This window comes from Oncorhynchus kisutch, linkage group LG18 (genome assembly GCF_002021735.2).
Source record: "Oncorhynchus kisutch isolate 150728-3 linkage group LG18, Okis_V2, whole genome shotgun sequence".
Taxonomy (NCBI): domain Eukaryota; kingdom Metazoa; phylum Chordata; class Actinopteri; order Salmoniformes; family Salmonidae; genus Oncorhynchus; species Oncorhynchus kisutch.
This window is the reverse complement of record NC_034191.2, coordinates 70,470,420-70,484,927: the sequence shown is the minus strand read 5'-3', so window position 1 is coordinate 70,484,927 and position 14,508 is coordinate 70,470,420. Positions and strand designations below refer to the sequence as shown.

Here is a 14,508-nt window from a genome sequence, read left to right as displayed (position 1 = left end):
GAATTAAACCCATGCTTTGATGCCACCTGTATATCATTGTGTGAATTAAACCCTTGATTTGATGCCACCTGTATATCAGTATGTGAATTAAACCCAGGCTTTGATGCCACCTGTATATCATTGTGTGAATTAAACCCTTGATTTGATGCCACCTGTATATCAGTGTGTGAATTAAACCCATGCTTTGATGCCACCTGTATATCATTGTGTGAATTAAACCCAGGCTTTGCCGCTAACATCCACATCCACTGCTGCAGAGCAGAGTGAATACAGCATCAGGCAGAGCACAGCGGCACAGCACCCAGACTCCTCTCGTCGAGTCTAGAACAATGATTGGGTGTGTTGGTGTGGCTCACACAGTCACCAAGCATACATGTAGGCCAATGGTTCCCCAACTCTTTATAGTCCCGTACCCCTTCAAACATTCAACCTCCAGCTGCGTACCCCCTCCAGCACCAGGGTCAGCACACTCTCAAATGTTGTTTTTTGCCATCTTTTGTATGCCTGCCCCACACACACTATACGATACATTTATTTAACATAAGAATGAGTGTGAGTTTTGTCACAACCCGGCTCGTGGGAAGTGACAAAGAGCTCTTATAGGTCCAGGGCACAAATAATAATATAATAATAATCAATGATTTTGCTCTTTATTTAACAATCTTATATATTAAACTTTATTTGTTCATCGAAAATGGTGAATAACTCACCACAGGTTAATGAGAAGGGTGTGCTTGAAATGATGCACATAACTCTGCAATGTTGGGTTGTATTGGAGAGTATGTCTTAAATCATTTCCCACACAGTCTGTGCCTGTACTTAGTTTTTATGCTAGTGAAGGCCGAGAAGACAAGTAAAAACCTAAATGTATAGCCGATGGAAATATAAATGGACTGTTTGAAAATGTGAATCACATTGTTATTTGGCGTACAGCGGACAGCATTGCACGTATCCCAGTTCTAAGGTATTGTTTCTCTTTATTCAACCCGCCTGCCACCCACCTTTTAGCCACACAGTATTTAATGACCCTAAACTGTCCGCCCTGCTGATATAACCGCGGGGGCTACAGGTTATGAGTCAACCCAGGCATCGCTAACTTCCTAATGAATGTGTGTAACCGGTGTGAAATGGCTAGCTAGTCAGCGGTACGCACTAGTAGTGTGTCAATCGTTGACGCCACTTGCTCTGCAATGGCCGAGGCTTTTGTGGAACGATAGGTAACAATGCTTCATGGGTAACTGTTGTCGACGTGTGCTGAGGGTCCCTGGTTCGAGCCTAGGTTGGGGTAAGGAGAGGGACGGAAGCAAGACTGTTACGTGAGTGCGTGCTTACGTGTGTGCACATGTAAGTGTGTGTATCCCTTTGAGAATGTCACTATTCACAGTATGCATACAGACATTGAACGGTTCTTCTGGCCAATCCTTGTCCTAATAGGTTCTTATCCTCTTCAAGCATGCATTAACACTTCTCTCTGACTCTTCAGACATTCACTAGGAGCCTTGGATACGAGAGAGGGAAGATAGATCCGCTAGATGCAGGCTCCTTACCGCTGCCTGGCCCTGCTATCTGCTATTCCCAATGGTGTCATTAGTTTAGTAAAATACTGCAGAATTTACTCTCATACTTGGCTGTTATTTCAATGTTTCTAACTGTCTCCCTCCCTCTCTTTCTCTCTTTTTTTTCAGAGGAAATAAAGGAAGAGTCTGAAAAATTAAGGTATGTTGATTTGAATTCAGTTTCACAGAGATATATCCTGGTTACACCCCGTGTGCATATTTTAAAAGATCTGGAGATTAAAGAGCCATAAGTTTAATAAATTGTGACAATAATATAATAACAAAGCTCATAAGTAACAGAATGGCAGAATTCTTACCAGACTTAATACATATCAATCAAACAAGGTTTATTCAAAATAGATACTTACAAACAAATACAAAAATATGATTCAGTTTAATACCATATGCAAAAAAAAGAAGATATATATGTATCTATAATGGCTGTTGTGAATGGCCTTTTCAATTCAAAACTTTCCAGCTGAAATAATACATTTAATAATAATCGTATATAGATATCCTAAACCAAAAATATACACATAATAATTGCTTTAGAAAGGGGCACAAGACACAGATGTCCTCTCTCCCCCCTCCTGTTTGCATTGGCAATTGAACCTCTTACATACATAATTAGACAGGACCCAAATGTAACAGGGGTCAGTATTGGTAAACATGAATGTTTATTAAACTTATTTGCAGATGATCACCTGATCAATATTGAAAACTCAATGCCTCCCTTGGTAAAAAAAAGAATCAGAATACTTAGAAATCTCAGGATATAAAATGAACGTGGAAAAAAACAAAATAAGGGCAATAGGAGATCTACAGCAATCCTTTAAGTGGACCACAAAAAAATATAAAATACTTAGAATATATAAAGACAACTTTATCCCATTACTCAACAATATGAAAGCAGATCTAATAATGGATTAACCTTCCCATAAATCTTACAGGTAGAATAAAGATCTTCAGAATGGCATGGCTCCAAAATATTGTATATTTATTCTCGGTAATAAGAATTACCCCACCGAAGACATTCATTCAAAAAGTATACTTGGTCATAGCAGACTTTATATGGGAAAATGTAACTTATAGAATACAAAGGAAAGTTTTACATCTTCCTAAGTCAGAGGGTGGTTTTAATCTTCCAGACTTGAAATTGTATCAACTCGCTACCCAGGGATTTTACTTGTGACATAGTTAAATGTACTAAAGAGGGACAATGGGTACATATTGAAGATGCGCATTCTCATCCCCCAAAATCTTGTTATGCGTCTATTTTTTAAGGATAAAGCTAAGAACATGAACAACTTCATAGGTTAGAACACTATAACAATATGGAAGAAAATAAAACAGATTTTATAAGAACCAATATCACTCCCTAAAAACACAACCCTATGGAACAATCCTTGGATAGCTTTTCAGAAATCACCGATACATTGGTCCACATGGAAAACTAAAGGCATAGAAAACCGTATATTACTTAGTAATAGGAAATACATGTATTTCCATTACAGAATTTAAAAAGCAATTGTAGATATTTTCAAATACATGCAACTTAAACAGTTCATATCAAGACATTTTTGGATTTGAGAGATCCTATTCAGCTGACAATCTCTTAGTGGTGGGGGGGGGGAATAACTGGTGGAGGGAATGTTGGAACATAACTAATGGAACTACAGTTAACAAAAATGTACGCTTAATCCAGTGTCAACTAATATATAGAATGTATTATACAAGAGACGAAATTCACCAATTCTACAGCACAACGGCAGAGTCATGTCTTAAGTGTAAAACTAACAATCACTCAATAATCCATGCCTTCTGGGAATGCTATAAAGTCCGAAAGGTATGGCCAGAATTAGAAAGTCGGCCGTCAGAAGTGTTACCATGTAAACTTCTAACACGTCTGTCTGCATATTTCAAGACATGGCATCTGAGGGTGCAGTGAGATACCCGATGGGTTGGACGATACATTTCTCATCAATCATCGTGAAAAAAACATATACTTAAAAACTGGAAATCAACCAATCCACAATATCCGTCGTTAACATAATGGGAAGGTCAAATGCTTTATTATCTAAATGTTTAAAGTGTGTGGGGCGACAGAGAGAAACAAAATGGTGCAGTTTGAGGCCATGTGGCGGAGAGTGATGCAGGAGATGGAAATGGAGGTGTGAACAGGTGGGTCCGGGTAGGGGTGATGTTGTGGATGTTGTGTCTGTTGTTTGTAGGTGAATGTTTTGTATTGTTTAAAAAAATTCTGAAATAAAATCTTACAAAAATAAATACATCCTAGTTAATTTAGATGATTACATTTTTTCCTTTCGCTTGCCCTTGAGTTTAGTGTAAAGGGTGTGTCTGTGTGTGTGACCTCCAGTGTGTTTTTGTTTGTCTCTCAGCCTGGTCTCCTTCTAAAAGCCCTTTTCCCTGTCATTAATGGACCCCTGCCTAGTGCCTGGCTCTATTCTGCGAGGGAGGGGGATGGCGACAACTGGCGATACAGGGGTCTGACACATAACGAAAAAGACATTACAGACTAAATACGACGATTTACATATATTAACATGTAGTGTTTGTTTGTGTCTGTAACAGTTGCACATACATGTCAGTACATACACTCAAAAAGTAGGCTGGATTTCGCCTGGGAGAAGGAGAGTTTTTGTGTGTGTTTGTGGAGCTCTGCTGCCTGGTAACTGGGTCAGTGGAATGAAATGTACCATGAGTGCCACTCCTTTCCTCCTCATCCTTTCTGCCGCCATTTCCATCCCTCTCTCAAGATTCAGGACTCGATATAGACTTGAGACTGATGAATTGAAATGATCTGGCCAGATCTTGTAATGTTTTGTCACTCATTTTGTGGCACAGAGTCACAGTGGATTAGGCTACTCTCCACCCAACCAGAGACCGTATCGTACATGCAAAAAAAAAAAAAAAACAGGTTTGCTAGTGAAGCGCACACTCGGCCCTTTGATTCGACCAACAAACTGTCAATCCACACATTTCGGGTAACCTACAGTAGCGCAGTGAGAAGGTTTTGGGGGGGTCACAAGTGTGAAATTCCATGGGAAAAATACAGAAATTCACACATATTTTTATAGGCTAGATAACTTACCATTTGTATTTTATATTTATACCTTTGTTTATTCGATCTGGTTACTAACATAGGCCTCCGGCATTGCACCAAATATCGTAATCTATGCTTCAGAGCCAAAAAATGTAGTTGTGTTGACTGTTGATTAATGACCAGTCATCAGCATTGGCTCGTAAATGCTGGCGCATGTATCCAGATTAGTGACCAGAAAGCACTTGTTTACCTTTCTCTGGTTTTGCCAGGCAAAAGCAGTAGCCTACCTACGTTAATATTATCCATCGAAAATTCAGTTTAGCAATCTGCTACGGACTCATCTTTGCCAGAAAAATAGGCTAGTGATTTCATTGATCATTTTCCTATTTCAGATAGGCCTAGTTTGGGTGGGTTAAAAGTATATGCCTCAGTGGTGGTACGGTATGTTTAAAGAGAGCTGTAGCATCGCACTGCCTTCAAAACTTATGGGATGAAGACAACATATTCTGGAAAATTATTTACAATATTTTTGAGAAAGAAAAATACAGACAGAAAATATATGATCCTGCTTGCTCTGGGCTCCAGAGAAGTGCGTGCGAGGGGGTCGAGGACTTTGAACCACTCCTTTTTGTGGGTCACGAGTCAAAAAGTTCGAGAACAACTGGACTAACAGATTGCTGATGTACAGCTATAGAATCGGTGTAGCGCAAACGTCAAATTGTAGGGAGAGAAGATTGCCATAAATAAATATGCAACTCAAAAGATTGTTTGGTGGTCAAGAGCATTAATTGTTTACTTTGCATGCTCACCAGCAACGGGGCATCAAGCAACAATTAGGCCTAATGGTCTTTTGGTATATCAAAATTGCTTGAAATTGATAATTGAGTTATGAAGCTTGCATTTGGAATTTGTTGATACAATTAATTATTACACAATCAAATTGTGTTGTAGACAAAATAATGAAAATGGATGTCTGGTAGCCTCAATAAATAGACAATAATTTCGTGTCCAATTTACAGTAGCTATTACAGTGAAAGAATACCATGCTATTGTTTCAGAGTGAACAGTTATGAACTTGAAAATGTATTAATAAACCAATTAGGCACATTTGGGCAGTCTTGATAAAAAATGTTGAACAGAAATGCAATGTCATTAGATCAGTATAAAACGTTGCCCACAAACTGCTATATTGCTATAAATATATATTGCAGTTGGGCTGGAATAATTCATTATGGCCTTTCTCTTGCATTTCAAAGATGATGGTACAAAAAAAATCACAATCTTTTGTCTTTGTATTTTCTTTTACCAGATCTAATGTGTAATATTCTCCTACATTCATTTCACATTTCCACAAACGTCAAAGTGTTTCCTTTCAAATGGTGTCAAGAATATGCATATCCTTGCTTCAGGTCCTGAGCTACAGGCAGTTAGATTTGGGTATGTCATTTTATGGGTATGTCAAAATTGAAAAAAAGGGGGTGGATCCTTTTTAAGGTCGTCACCTTAAAGGTACCTGAAGTACAGAGTATCAAAATCCTGAGACATTTGAAAAAAAAACATGTTTAGGTGGGTGCAATAGCAGATATAACCTTATGTCTCTGAAATGTCAATCTGGGTTCAGCAATAAAGTTATATCTGACACTTTTGAATTAGACATGTTCAGTTAAGTAGACTATCCATTTGAATACATAAATTATAGAATAATACTATTTTACCAAAATAGAGTCAGAGCACATCAGCAAATCCATTAAGACATGTATTATGGTCATTAGACAAATTACTTGCCATCACTGAACAACGATGTGACGTTTGTTGTTTTGATTGCGTGCCATTATTGGCGAAGAAGGGTTGGTCCTGATTGGTCCATCTGTATTTGTTCAAGCTTGTGATTGGATTGCAGATAGAACTTTCTAGTTGTTGATTTCTTTGACTTAAAATGTACTTTCTCAAAAATATAACTTTATGGACATATAAAGAACCAAGATCTTTTATATGTGACTAACTCATTTGACACAAATGTCACAAATGTCAGATAGAACCTTATAGTCCCAAGGTCTATACGTTTGTAGTTGCATGTCATTGCATGTGTAGATTTTTTTTTTACTTGACTTGAGACTTGACTTGCTCTTAGAATGCACGACTTGGACTTGACTCACAACTTGGACTTGACTTGGACTTGACTCACGACTTGGACTTGACTCACAACTTGGACTTGACTCACGACTTGGACTTGACTCAAGACTTGGGACTCGTCTTGGACCTTGAGACTTGACTTGTGACTTGAATAGTGACTTGGTCCCACCTCTGCTATGTACTCATCGTCACATACTATTTAGCACATACCATTTAGCACATTCAACCTATACTGTAGACCATATAGCCCATCTATCCTATTTAAAAAAGACTGAAGACGTAAACAGATCATTTGTTTCCATTTAAACATATTTATTAGTGAAACCAAAGTGCTGTAACATATATTTAAATTAAATAGCCTAGTACACACACCAAAACAAATGTTCAAATCGAAACGCTATTGCACAGAAAAAAACGTGGACAGTCGGTTGCATGGCAAATTCAGAACGCTGGACAGCGACATTATAATCTGAAGCACTGATCATTGGGAACGAGATCAAGATCAGAATGACTGCTAAGGCTTGATCCATTAATTAAATTAGGTAGCCTAGCCTACAAAACTAAAGCAATACATATGTTGAAATCAAAAGGCCTGATTAACAGGACATCATTAAAGCAGCCACATCCCGAGTCCTTGGTGCTGACACATTCACAAATGTTAAACAGTTCTGTTTTCAAAGAAGTTTCCCACGATGCAATACTCGTGATTAATTTTAAGGATAACAAATACGACTTCACTTACATTTGAATACCACCGCAGAAACTTCACTATTCGTCATCTTCCCCAATTAAGTAGACTAGTTTTGTTATTTGGCTACTTGAAGAGAACCAGGCACAGACCACATCTTCAATGCCTTGTGGAAAAGTGTGCATCGATTTGTACTAGATGAAGAGGCGAAATGAGTCCTGGCTTTTAAACCATACACAATTTACTATAAAACATTAGATTTTCACATACTGAGAATGCGTTATGCGGGATTGCGGTTTATCTCGCTATTCGTTGATTTCGGTAGCACAACCACATTTCAAATTGATCAGCTGTTGTCAAAACCAAAATCAGTATGACATCCGGGCATTTAAAGTATAGATCGATTTTAGAAATGTTGCATACTATTAAACTTAATTTTTGGGCATACTCAAACGGCCTACTAAGTATGGGTATTCAGACACGGCCAATATCTAAGCTTCTCCTCACAAATGCCATGCTCAAGTTGACTTTAGGTGGGGGAGGAGTGAGGGATGTAGTACCTTTCGCAAAGTTACCCTGGCTTTCGGGTTTTTAGAAAAATACGAAAAAACACCCATAACATCACTTATTCTCAAGGATCTTTTGTAAGCCAAAAAGTGTCAAAAGTTGTAAGACCAACGCATTCTCTAGTCTCCATAGATGTATGGCTCAACCCCATTTCATGTCAATTATGAATATGAGCAGGCTAATCCTGTATGTTGCTTATTAGAGGGGAGAACGCATGCTGAGCAGAGAGGGACTGTGACTCATAGAATTAGCATAAGTAGAATGGACATTTCCATTCAAAACAACATTATGTGATGAATGGACTCGACGGGAGACCATATTATATTTGAAATGCCCACATCGCCTCTCAAAATTCTGTATGCTTCCTCTTCTCCTTTTCCCCTCTGTCTCTCTCTCTCTCTCTCGTTCTCTGTCCCTCTCTCTTTCTCTCTCCCTCTCTATCCCATGTCCCACTGCACTCTGCGAGGTCATCACTCTAAAGAAGCTGAAGTCATCCTTTCTCTCTGCCAAGACACAAACAACACAGCCCTTCACCCCTCTTCCTCGCTCTCTCACTCTCTCTCTCCCTCTCTCTTCCTCCTTCTCTCCCGCCATCCTTGGCTCAGAGCTCAGTGCAGTTTGGGTGTGGTTGTTCTGATGGATAATATTTTAGCGTACAGCTAAGGATCCCTGGTTTAGATTTATAATGTTTTAGGGTACAGCTAAGGACCCCTGGTTTAGATTTATAATGTTTTAGGGTACAGCTAAGGACCCCTGGTTTAGATTTATAATGTTTTAGGGTACAGCTAAGGACCCCTGGTTTAGATTTATAATGTTTTAGGGTACAGCTAAGGACCCCTGGTTTAGATTTATAATGTTTTAGGGTACAGCTAAGGACCCCTGGTTTAGATTTATAATGTTTTAGGGTACAGCTAAGGACCCCTGGTTTAGATTTATAATGTTTTAGGGTACAGCTAAGGACCCCTGGTTTAGATTTATAATGTTTTAGGGTACAGCTAAGGACCCCTGGTTTAGATTTATAATGTTTTAGCGTACAGCTAAGGACCCCTGGTTTAGATTTATAATGTTTTAGCGTACAGCTAAGGATCCCTGGTTTAGATTTATAATATTTTAGGGTACAGCTAAGGATCCCTGGTTTAGATTTATAATGTTTTAGGGTACAGCTAAGGATCCCTGGTTTAGATCGACGATCCATAAAGACAAACAGCACTCACAAATATGGCTTTATCCTTGGTTTTATTCCATAGCAACAGTAACAAGGATATGATTTTGGCCACAAAGGCTTTTGACAGTATAAAGACACACTCGACAGAGCAGAGACCATTATTATCAGGTGTATGACATCATGGATCTCTTCTCCTAAAATAGATGAGGGGTAGATTAATTGCAGGCACCTTTCTTTATAAGAGTTGGTTGATTACAGTGCGTCAAATTGAGCTGCATAAAGAACATGCATAAAGACAGAAATAGTACACTGTCAGTAGTGTGTTAGCTTCTGCCGAGTCCCCAACAACTGGATGTTCCGGTTGTCAGGGGAAATGGAAAGAGAGCTTGTGACACGGCTTCCCCTTTTGGACGTTAACAAGGTGACACTCCGTCTTAACTCCTCTACATTTGCTGGATTGGTTGAACAGTGCAGAAGAGAACCTCCCCCAATAGTTGATTTCCTTCTCGTCAAGACCAGTATGTAGGGGATCTCGTTTCAGACGTTTCTTTTGTGCCTGCTACGTTATGTTAATAGTAATAGTATGTGATTGCCAGAAATAAATACAGCTTCAAATGATGTTTTTATCATGCTTTGTGTAGATGACAGAATACCAACTCAAATTGTATTTGTCACATGTGCCGAATACAACAGGTATAGATAGACCTTACAGTGAAATACTTACATACAAGCCCTTAACCAACCATGTAGTTTTAAGAAAAATACCCCCCAAAAACTAAGAAATAAAAAGTAACAATATGTACTATGAGCTTGGTTTTCTTTTTTTGTTCTCTCTCCAGTCCTCCTCCAGACAGCAAATCGGATTCCAGCACTCTTCCGCCAATCAAATCAAAGACCAGCTTCGTAGAGGCCGACAAGTACTTCCTGCCGTTTGAGTTGGCATGTCAGTCCAAATGTCCCCGCATCGTCATCACATCACTAGACTGTTTACAGGTCAGTAGTAGAGGAGGTCAGGACGTGAACCCTGTGTGTCTAAAACTGTCTAGGCTGCATGTTTCTTCCCTTCACCGTAATGACATGTCAAAACAAATATGGTCATTTGGTTCAGGACTATATTGATATTAAATCATACACACAGCTTGGAGTCATCTAAAGCTATTTAAGTTTCTGTGCAATATCTAACTGGAATTTGATGTTGACCTGAAATAAATAAATGTTGTATTTACATAGACAGACTCAAAGTTCAGTGACACTGATTCACAGTGCACTTCATGATGTTTTGGGGTGTTTTCTGAATGAAATGTAGAAGTTGTGTTTATCTCATCTCTGTTAAAACAGAAGTCAAATCTTGCATTATTTGGTCAGTGATTAACTACTGGGTCTATATGTGTTAGAAATGGAGAGAAATGAAGAGCTCCGCCTTCGCAAAAGGAAACTCAGACAAAGCCTTCCCCCAATCCTGATACTTCCAAATGACCAGTGACGAAAACAAAAAGGCCGGAACTAATGCAGCTCGGTATCTCACACATCCCATTCAGTCCTGACAGGTTCTTCTGTCTCCACGCAGAATCTTCCCACGGGAAATTAGTCTCTATCTGACTGTGTGGTTTTGTGTGTTTGGTGTTTTCCCTGTAGAAGCTGATAGCGTATGGCCACCTGACCGGCAGCGCTCCAGACAGCACGGCCCCTGGCAAGAAGCTCATCGACAGGATCATCGAGACCATCTGCGGCTGCTTCCAGGGACCACAGACAGATGAGGGGGTGCAGCTACAGATCATTAAGGTTGGCATCTGCGGTTATTTGGTCTGCAAGTGTGTTTTAGATATTGTGTGTTCTGCTGTTAGATTCTATTCTTGCCTGCATGGTGATTATTTAGAATGTAGAATTGTGTTATCTGTTTCTACCATGGCATTGTTGAATTCTCATTTCTGATTGGCTTAAAGGGCATTCGGGAGCGTGCATTATTTCCCTACTGGGTCTAGAATATTTCCCTACGTTAGAATTCAATGTCTGTAGTTCATTCTTACATGTTTGAGCTGCTTTTGAAAGCAATAATCGAAATGAAAACATTATTGGCATTGTTTAAATTCGATTTTCATAATAGCAAGTTCAAATTTATGAAATGTTATTTGTCACATGTGCCGAAAACATGTGACAAATACCTTACCTAGACCTTACCGTGAAATGCTTAATTACAAGCCCTTAACCAACAATGCACTTTCAAGAAAATATTTACTTAGTAAACTTTTAAATAAAAAATCAAAAAAGGAACCCAATAAAATTATAATAATGAGGCTATATACAGGTGGTACCGGCACTGAGTCAGTGTGCGGTGGTACATGTTAGTCGAAGTCATTTCTACATGTAGGTAGGGGTGAAGTGACTATGCATAGATAATAAACAGCGAGTAGCAGCAGTGTAAAACAAAGGGGTGGGGGGGGGTCAATGTAAATAGTCCAAGTGTCATTTGATTAATTGATCAGCAGTCTTATGGCTTGGGGTTAGAAGCTGTTAAGGAGCCTTTTGGACCTAGACTTTGGCACTCCAGTACCACTTGCCGTGCGGTAGCAGAGAGAACTGTCTATAGTGACTGGAGTCTTTGACAATTTTATGGTCCTTCCTCTGATACCGTCTAGTATATAGGTCCTGGATGGCAGGAAGCTTGGCCCCAGTGATGTACTGGGCTGCACGCACTACCCTCTGCACCATCTTGCGGTCGGATGCCGAGCTGTTGTTATACCAGCCGGTAATGCAACCGGTCAGGATGCTCTCGATGGTGCAGCTCTAGAACGTTTCGAGGATCTGTGGACCCATGTCAAATCTTTTCAGTCTCCTGAGGTGGAAAAGGCATTGTCGTGCTCTCTTCACAACTTTCTTGGTGTGTTTGGACCACAATAGTTTGTTGGTGATGTTGACACCAAGGAACTTGAAGCTTTCAACCTGCTCCACTACAGCCACATCAATGTGAATGAGGGCGTGTTCGGGCCTCCTTTTCTGTAGTCCACGATCAGCTCCTTTGTTTTGCTCACATTGAGGGAGAAGTTGTTGTCCTGGCACCATATTGCCAGGTCTCTGACCTCCTCCCTATAGGCTGTCTCATCGTTGTCGGTGATCAGGCCTACCACCATTGTGTCGTCAGCAAACTTAATGATGGCTCTGGAGTCGTGCTTGGCCTGATGGGTTGGTTAGCTAAACTAGCAAGTCTGTTTGGTTACCTAGGCAACTACTGTAGCTAAACTGCATGGCCAAAAGTATGTGGACACCTGCTTGTCGAACATCTCTTTGCAAAATCATGGGCATTGATATGGAGTTGGTTCCCCCTTTGCTGCTATAACAGCCTCCACTCTTTTTTTACATTTTATTTTATTTCACCTTTATTTAACCAGGTAGGCAAGTTGAGAACAAGTTCTCATTTACAATTGCGACCTGGCCAAGATAAAGCAAAGCAGTTCGACACATACAACGACACAGAGTTACACATGGAGTAAAACAAACATACAGTCAATAATACAGTATAAACAAGTCTATATATGATGTGAGCAAATTAGGTGAGATAAGGGAGGTAAAGGCAAAAAAAGGCCATGGTGGCAAATTAAATACAATATAGCAAGTAAAACACTGGAATGGTAGATTTGCAGTGGAAGAATGTGCAAAGTAGAAATAAAAATAATGGGGTGCAAAGGAGCAAAATAAATAAATAAAATAAATACAGTAGGGAAAGAGGTAGTTGTTTGGGCTAAATTATAGGTGGGATATGTACAGGTGGCCAAAGAAAGAATTGGTTTTGGGGGTGACCAGATAAATATACCTGCTGGAGCGCATGCTACAGGTGGGTGATGCTATGGTGACCAGCGAGCTGAGATAAGGGGGGACTTTACCTAGCAGGGTCTTGTAGATGACAGTGTGATGAGTCAGTGTGTTTGGCGACGAGTATGAAGCGAGGGCCAGCCATTGAGAGCATACAGGTCGCAACGATGAGTAGTATATGGGGCTTTGGTGACAAAATGGATTGCACTGTGATAGACTGCATCCAATTTGTTGAGTAGGGTATTGGATGCTATTTTGTAAATGACATCGCCGAAGTCGAGGATTGGTAGGATGGTCAGTTTTACAAGGGTATGTTTGGCAGCATGAGTGAAGGATGCTTTGTTGCGAAATAGGAAGCCAATTCTAGATTTAATTTTGGATTGGAGATGTTTGATGTGGGTCTGGAAGGAGAGTTTACAGTCTAACCAGACACCTAGGTATTTGTAGTTGTCCACGTATTCTAAGTCAGAGCCGTCCAGAGTAGTAATGTTGGATAGGCGGGCAGGTGCAGGCAGCGATCGGTTGAAGAGCATGCATTTAGTTTTACTTGTATTTAAGAGCAATTGGAGGCTCTTGTAGTATGGTTTGAAGCTTGCCTGGAGGGTTGTTAACACAGTGTCCAAAGAAGGCCAGAAGTATACAGAATGGTGTCGTCTGCGTAGAGGTGGATCAGAGACTCACCAGCAGCAAGAGCGACATCATCGATGTATACAGAGAAGAGAGTCGGTCCAAGAATTGAACCCTGTGGCACCCCCATAGAGACTGCCAGAGGTCCGGACAGCAGACCCTCCGATTTGACACACTGAACTCTATCAGAGAAGTAGTTGGTGAACCAGGCGAGGCAATCATTTGAGAAACCAAGGCTGTCGAGTCTGCCGATGAGGATGTGGTGATTGACAGAGTCGAAAGCCTTGGCCAGATCAATGAATACGGCTGCACAGTAATGTTTGTTATCGATGGCGGTTAAGATATTGCTTAGGACCTTGAGCGTGGCTGAGGTGCACCCATGACCAGCTCTGAAACCAGATTGCATAGCAGAGAAGGTATCGTGAGATTCGAAATGGTCGGTAATCTGTTTGTTGACTTGGCTTTCGAAGACCTTAGAAAGACAGGGTAGGATAGATATAGGTCTGTAGCAGTTTTGGTCAAGAGTGTCCCCCACTTTGAAGAGGGGGATGACCGCAGCTGCTTTCCAATCTTTGGGAATCTCAGACGACACGAAAGAGAGTTTGAACAGGCTAGTAATAGGGGTGGCAACAATTTCGGCAGATAATTTTAGAAAGAAAGGGTCCAGATTGTCTAGCCCAGGCTGATTTGTAGGGGTCCAAATTTTGCAGCTCTTTCAGAACATCAGCTGACTGGATTTCGGAGAAGGAGAAATGGGGAAGGCTTGGGCGAGTTGCTGTGGGGAAGGCTTTCCACTAGATGTTGAAACATTGTTGCTGGGACTTGCTTCCATTCAGCCACAAGAGCATTATTGAGGTTGGGCACTGATGTTGGGGAATTAGGCCTGGCTTGCATTTCATCC

At 40.4% G+C, this 14,508-nt stretch overlaps 1 protein-coding gene across 4 annotated transcripts in view; it reads left to right on the top strand.

Moving 5' to 3' along the window:
- LOC109909644 (brefeldin A-inhibited guanine nucleotide-exchange protein 1) overlaps positions 1-14,508 on the top strand; it is a 97,885-nt gene that overhangs the window by 32,847 nt on the left and 50,530 nt on the right. For all 4 annotated transcript variants that reach the window (XM_031796679.1, XM_031796678.1, XM_031796677.1 and 1 more), the window contains exons 2-4: positions 1,686-1,716; positions 10,013-10,166; positions 10,809-10,955. In XM_031796679.1, coding sequence (XP_031652539.1) covers positions 1,686-1,716; positions 10,013-10,166; positions 10,809-10,955 — 332 coding nt within the window. The remainder of the gene's footprint in view (positions 1-1,685; positions 1,717-10,012; positions 10,167-10,808; positions 10,956-14,508) is intronic.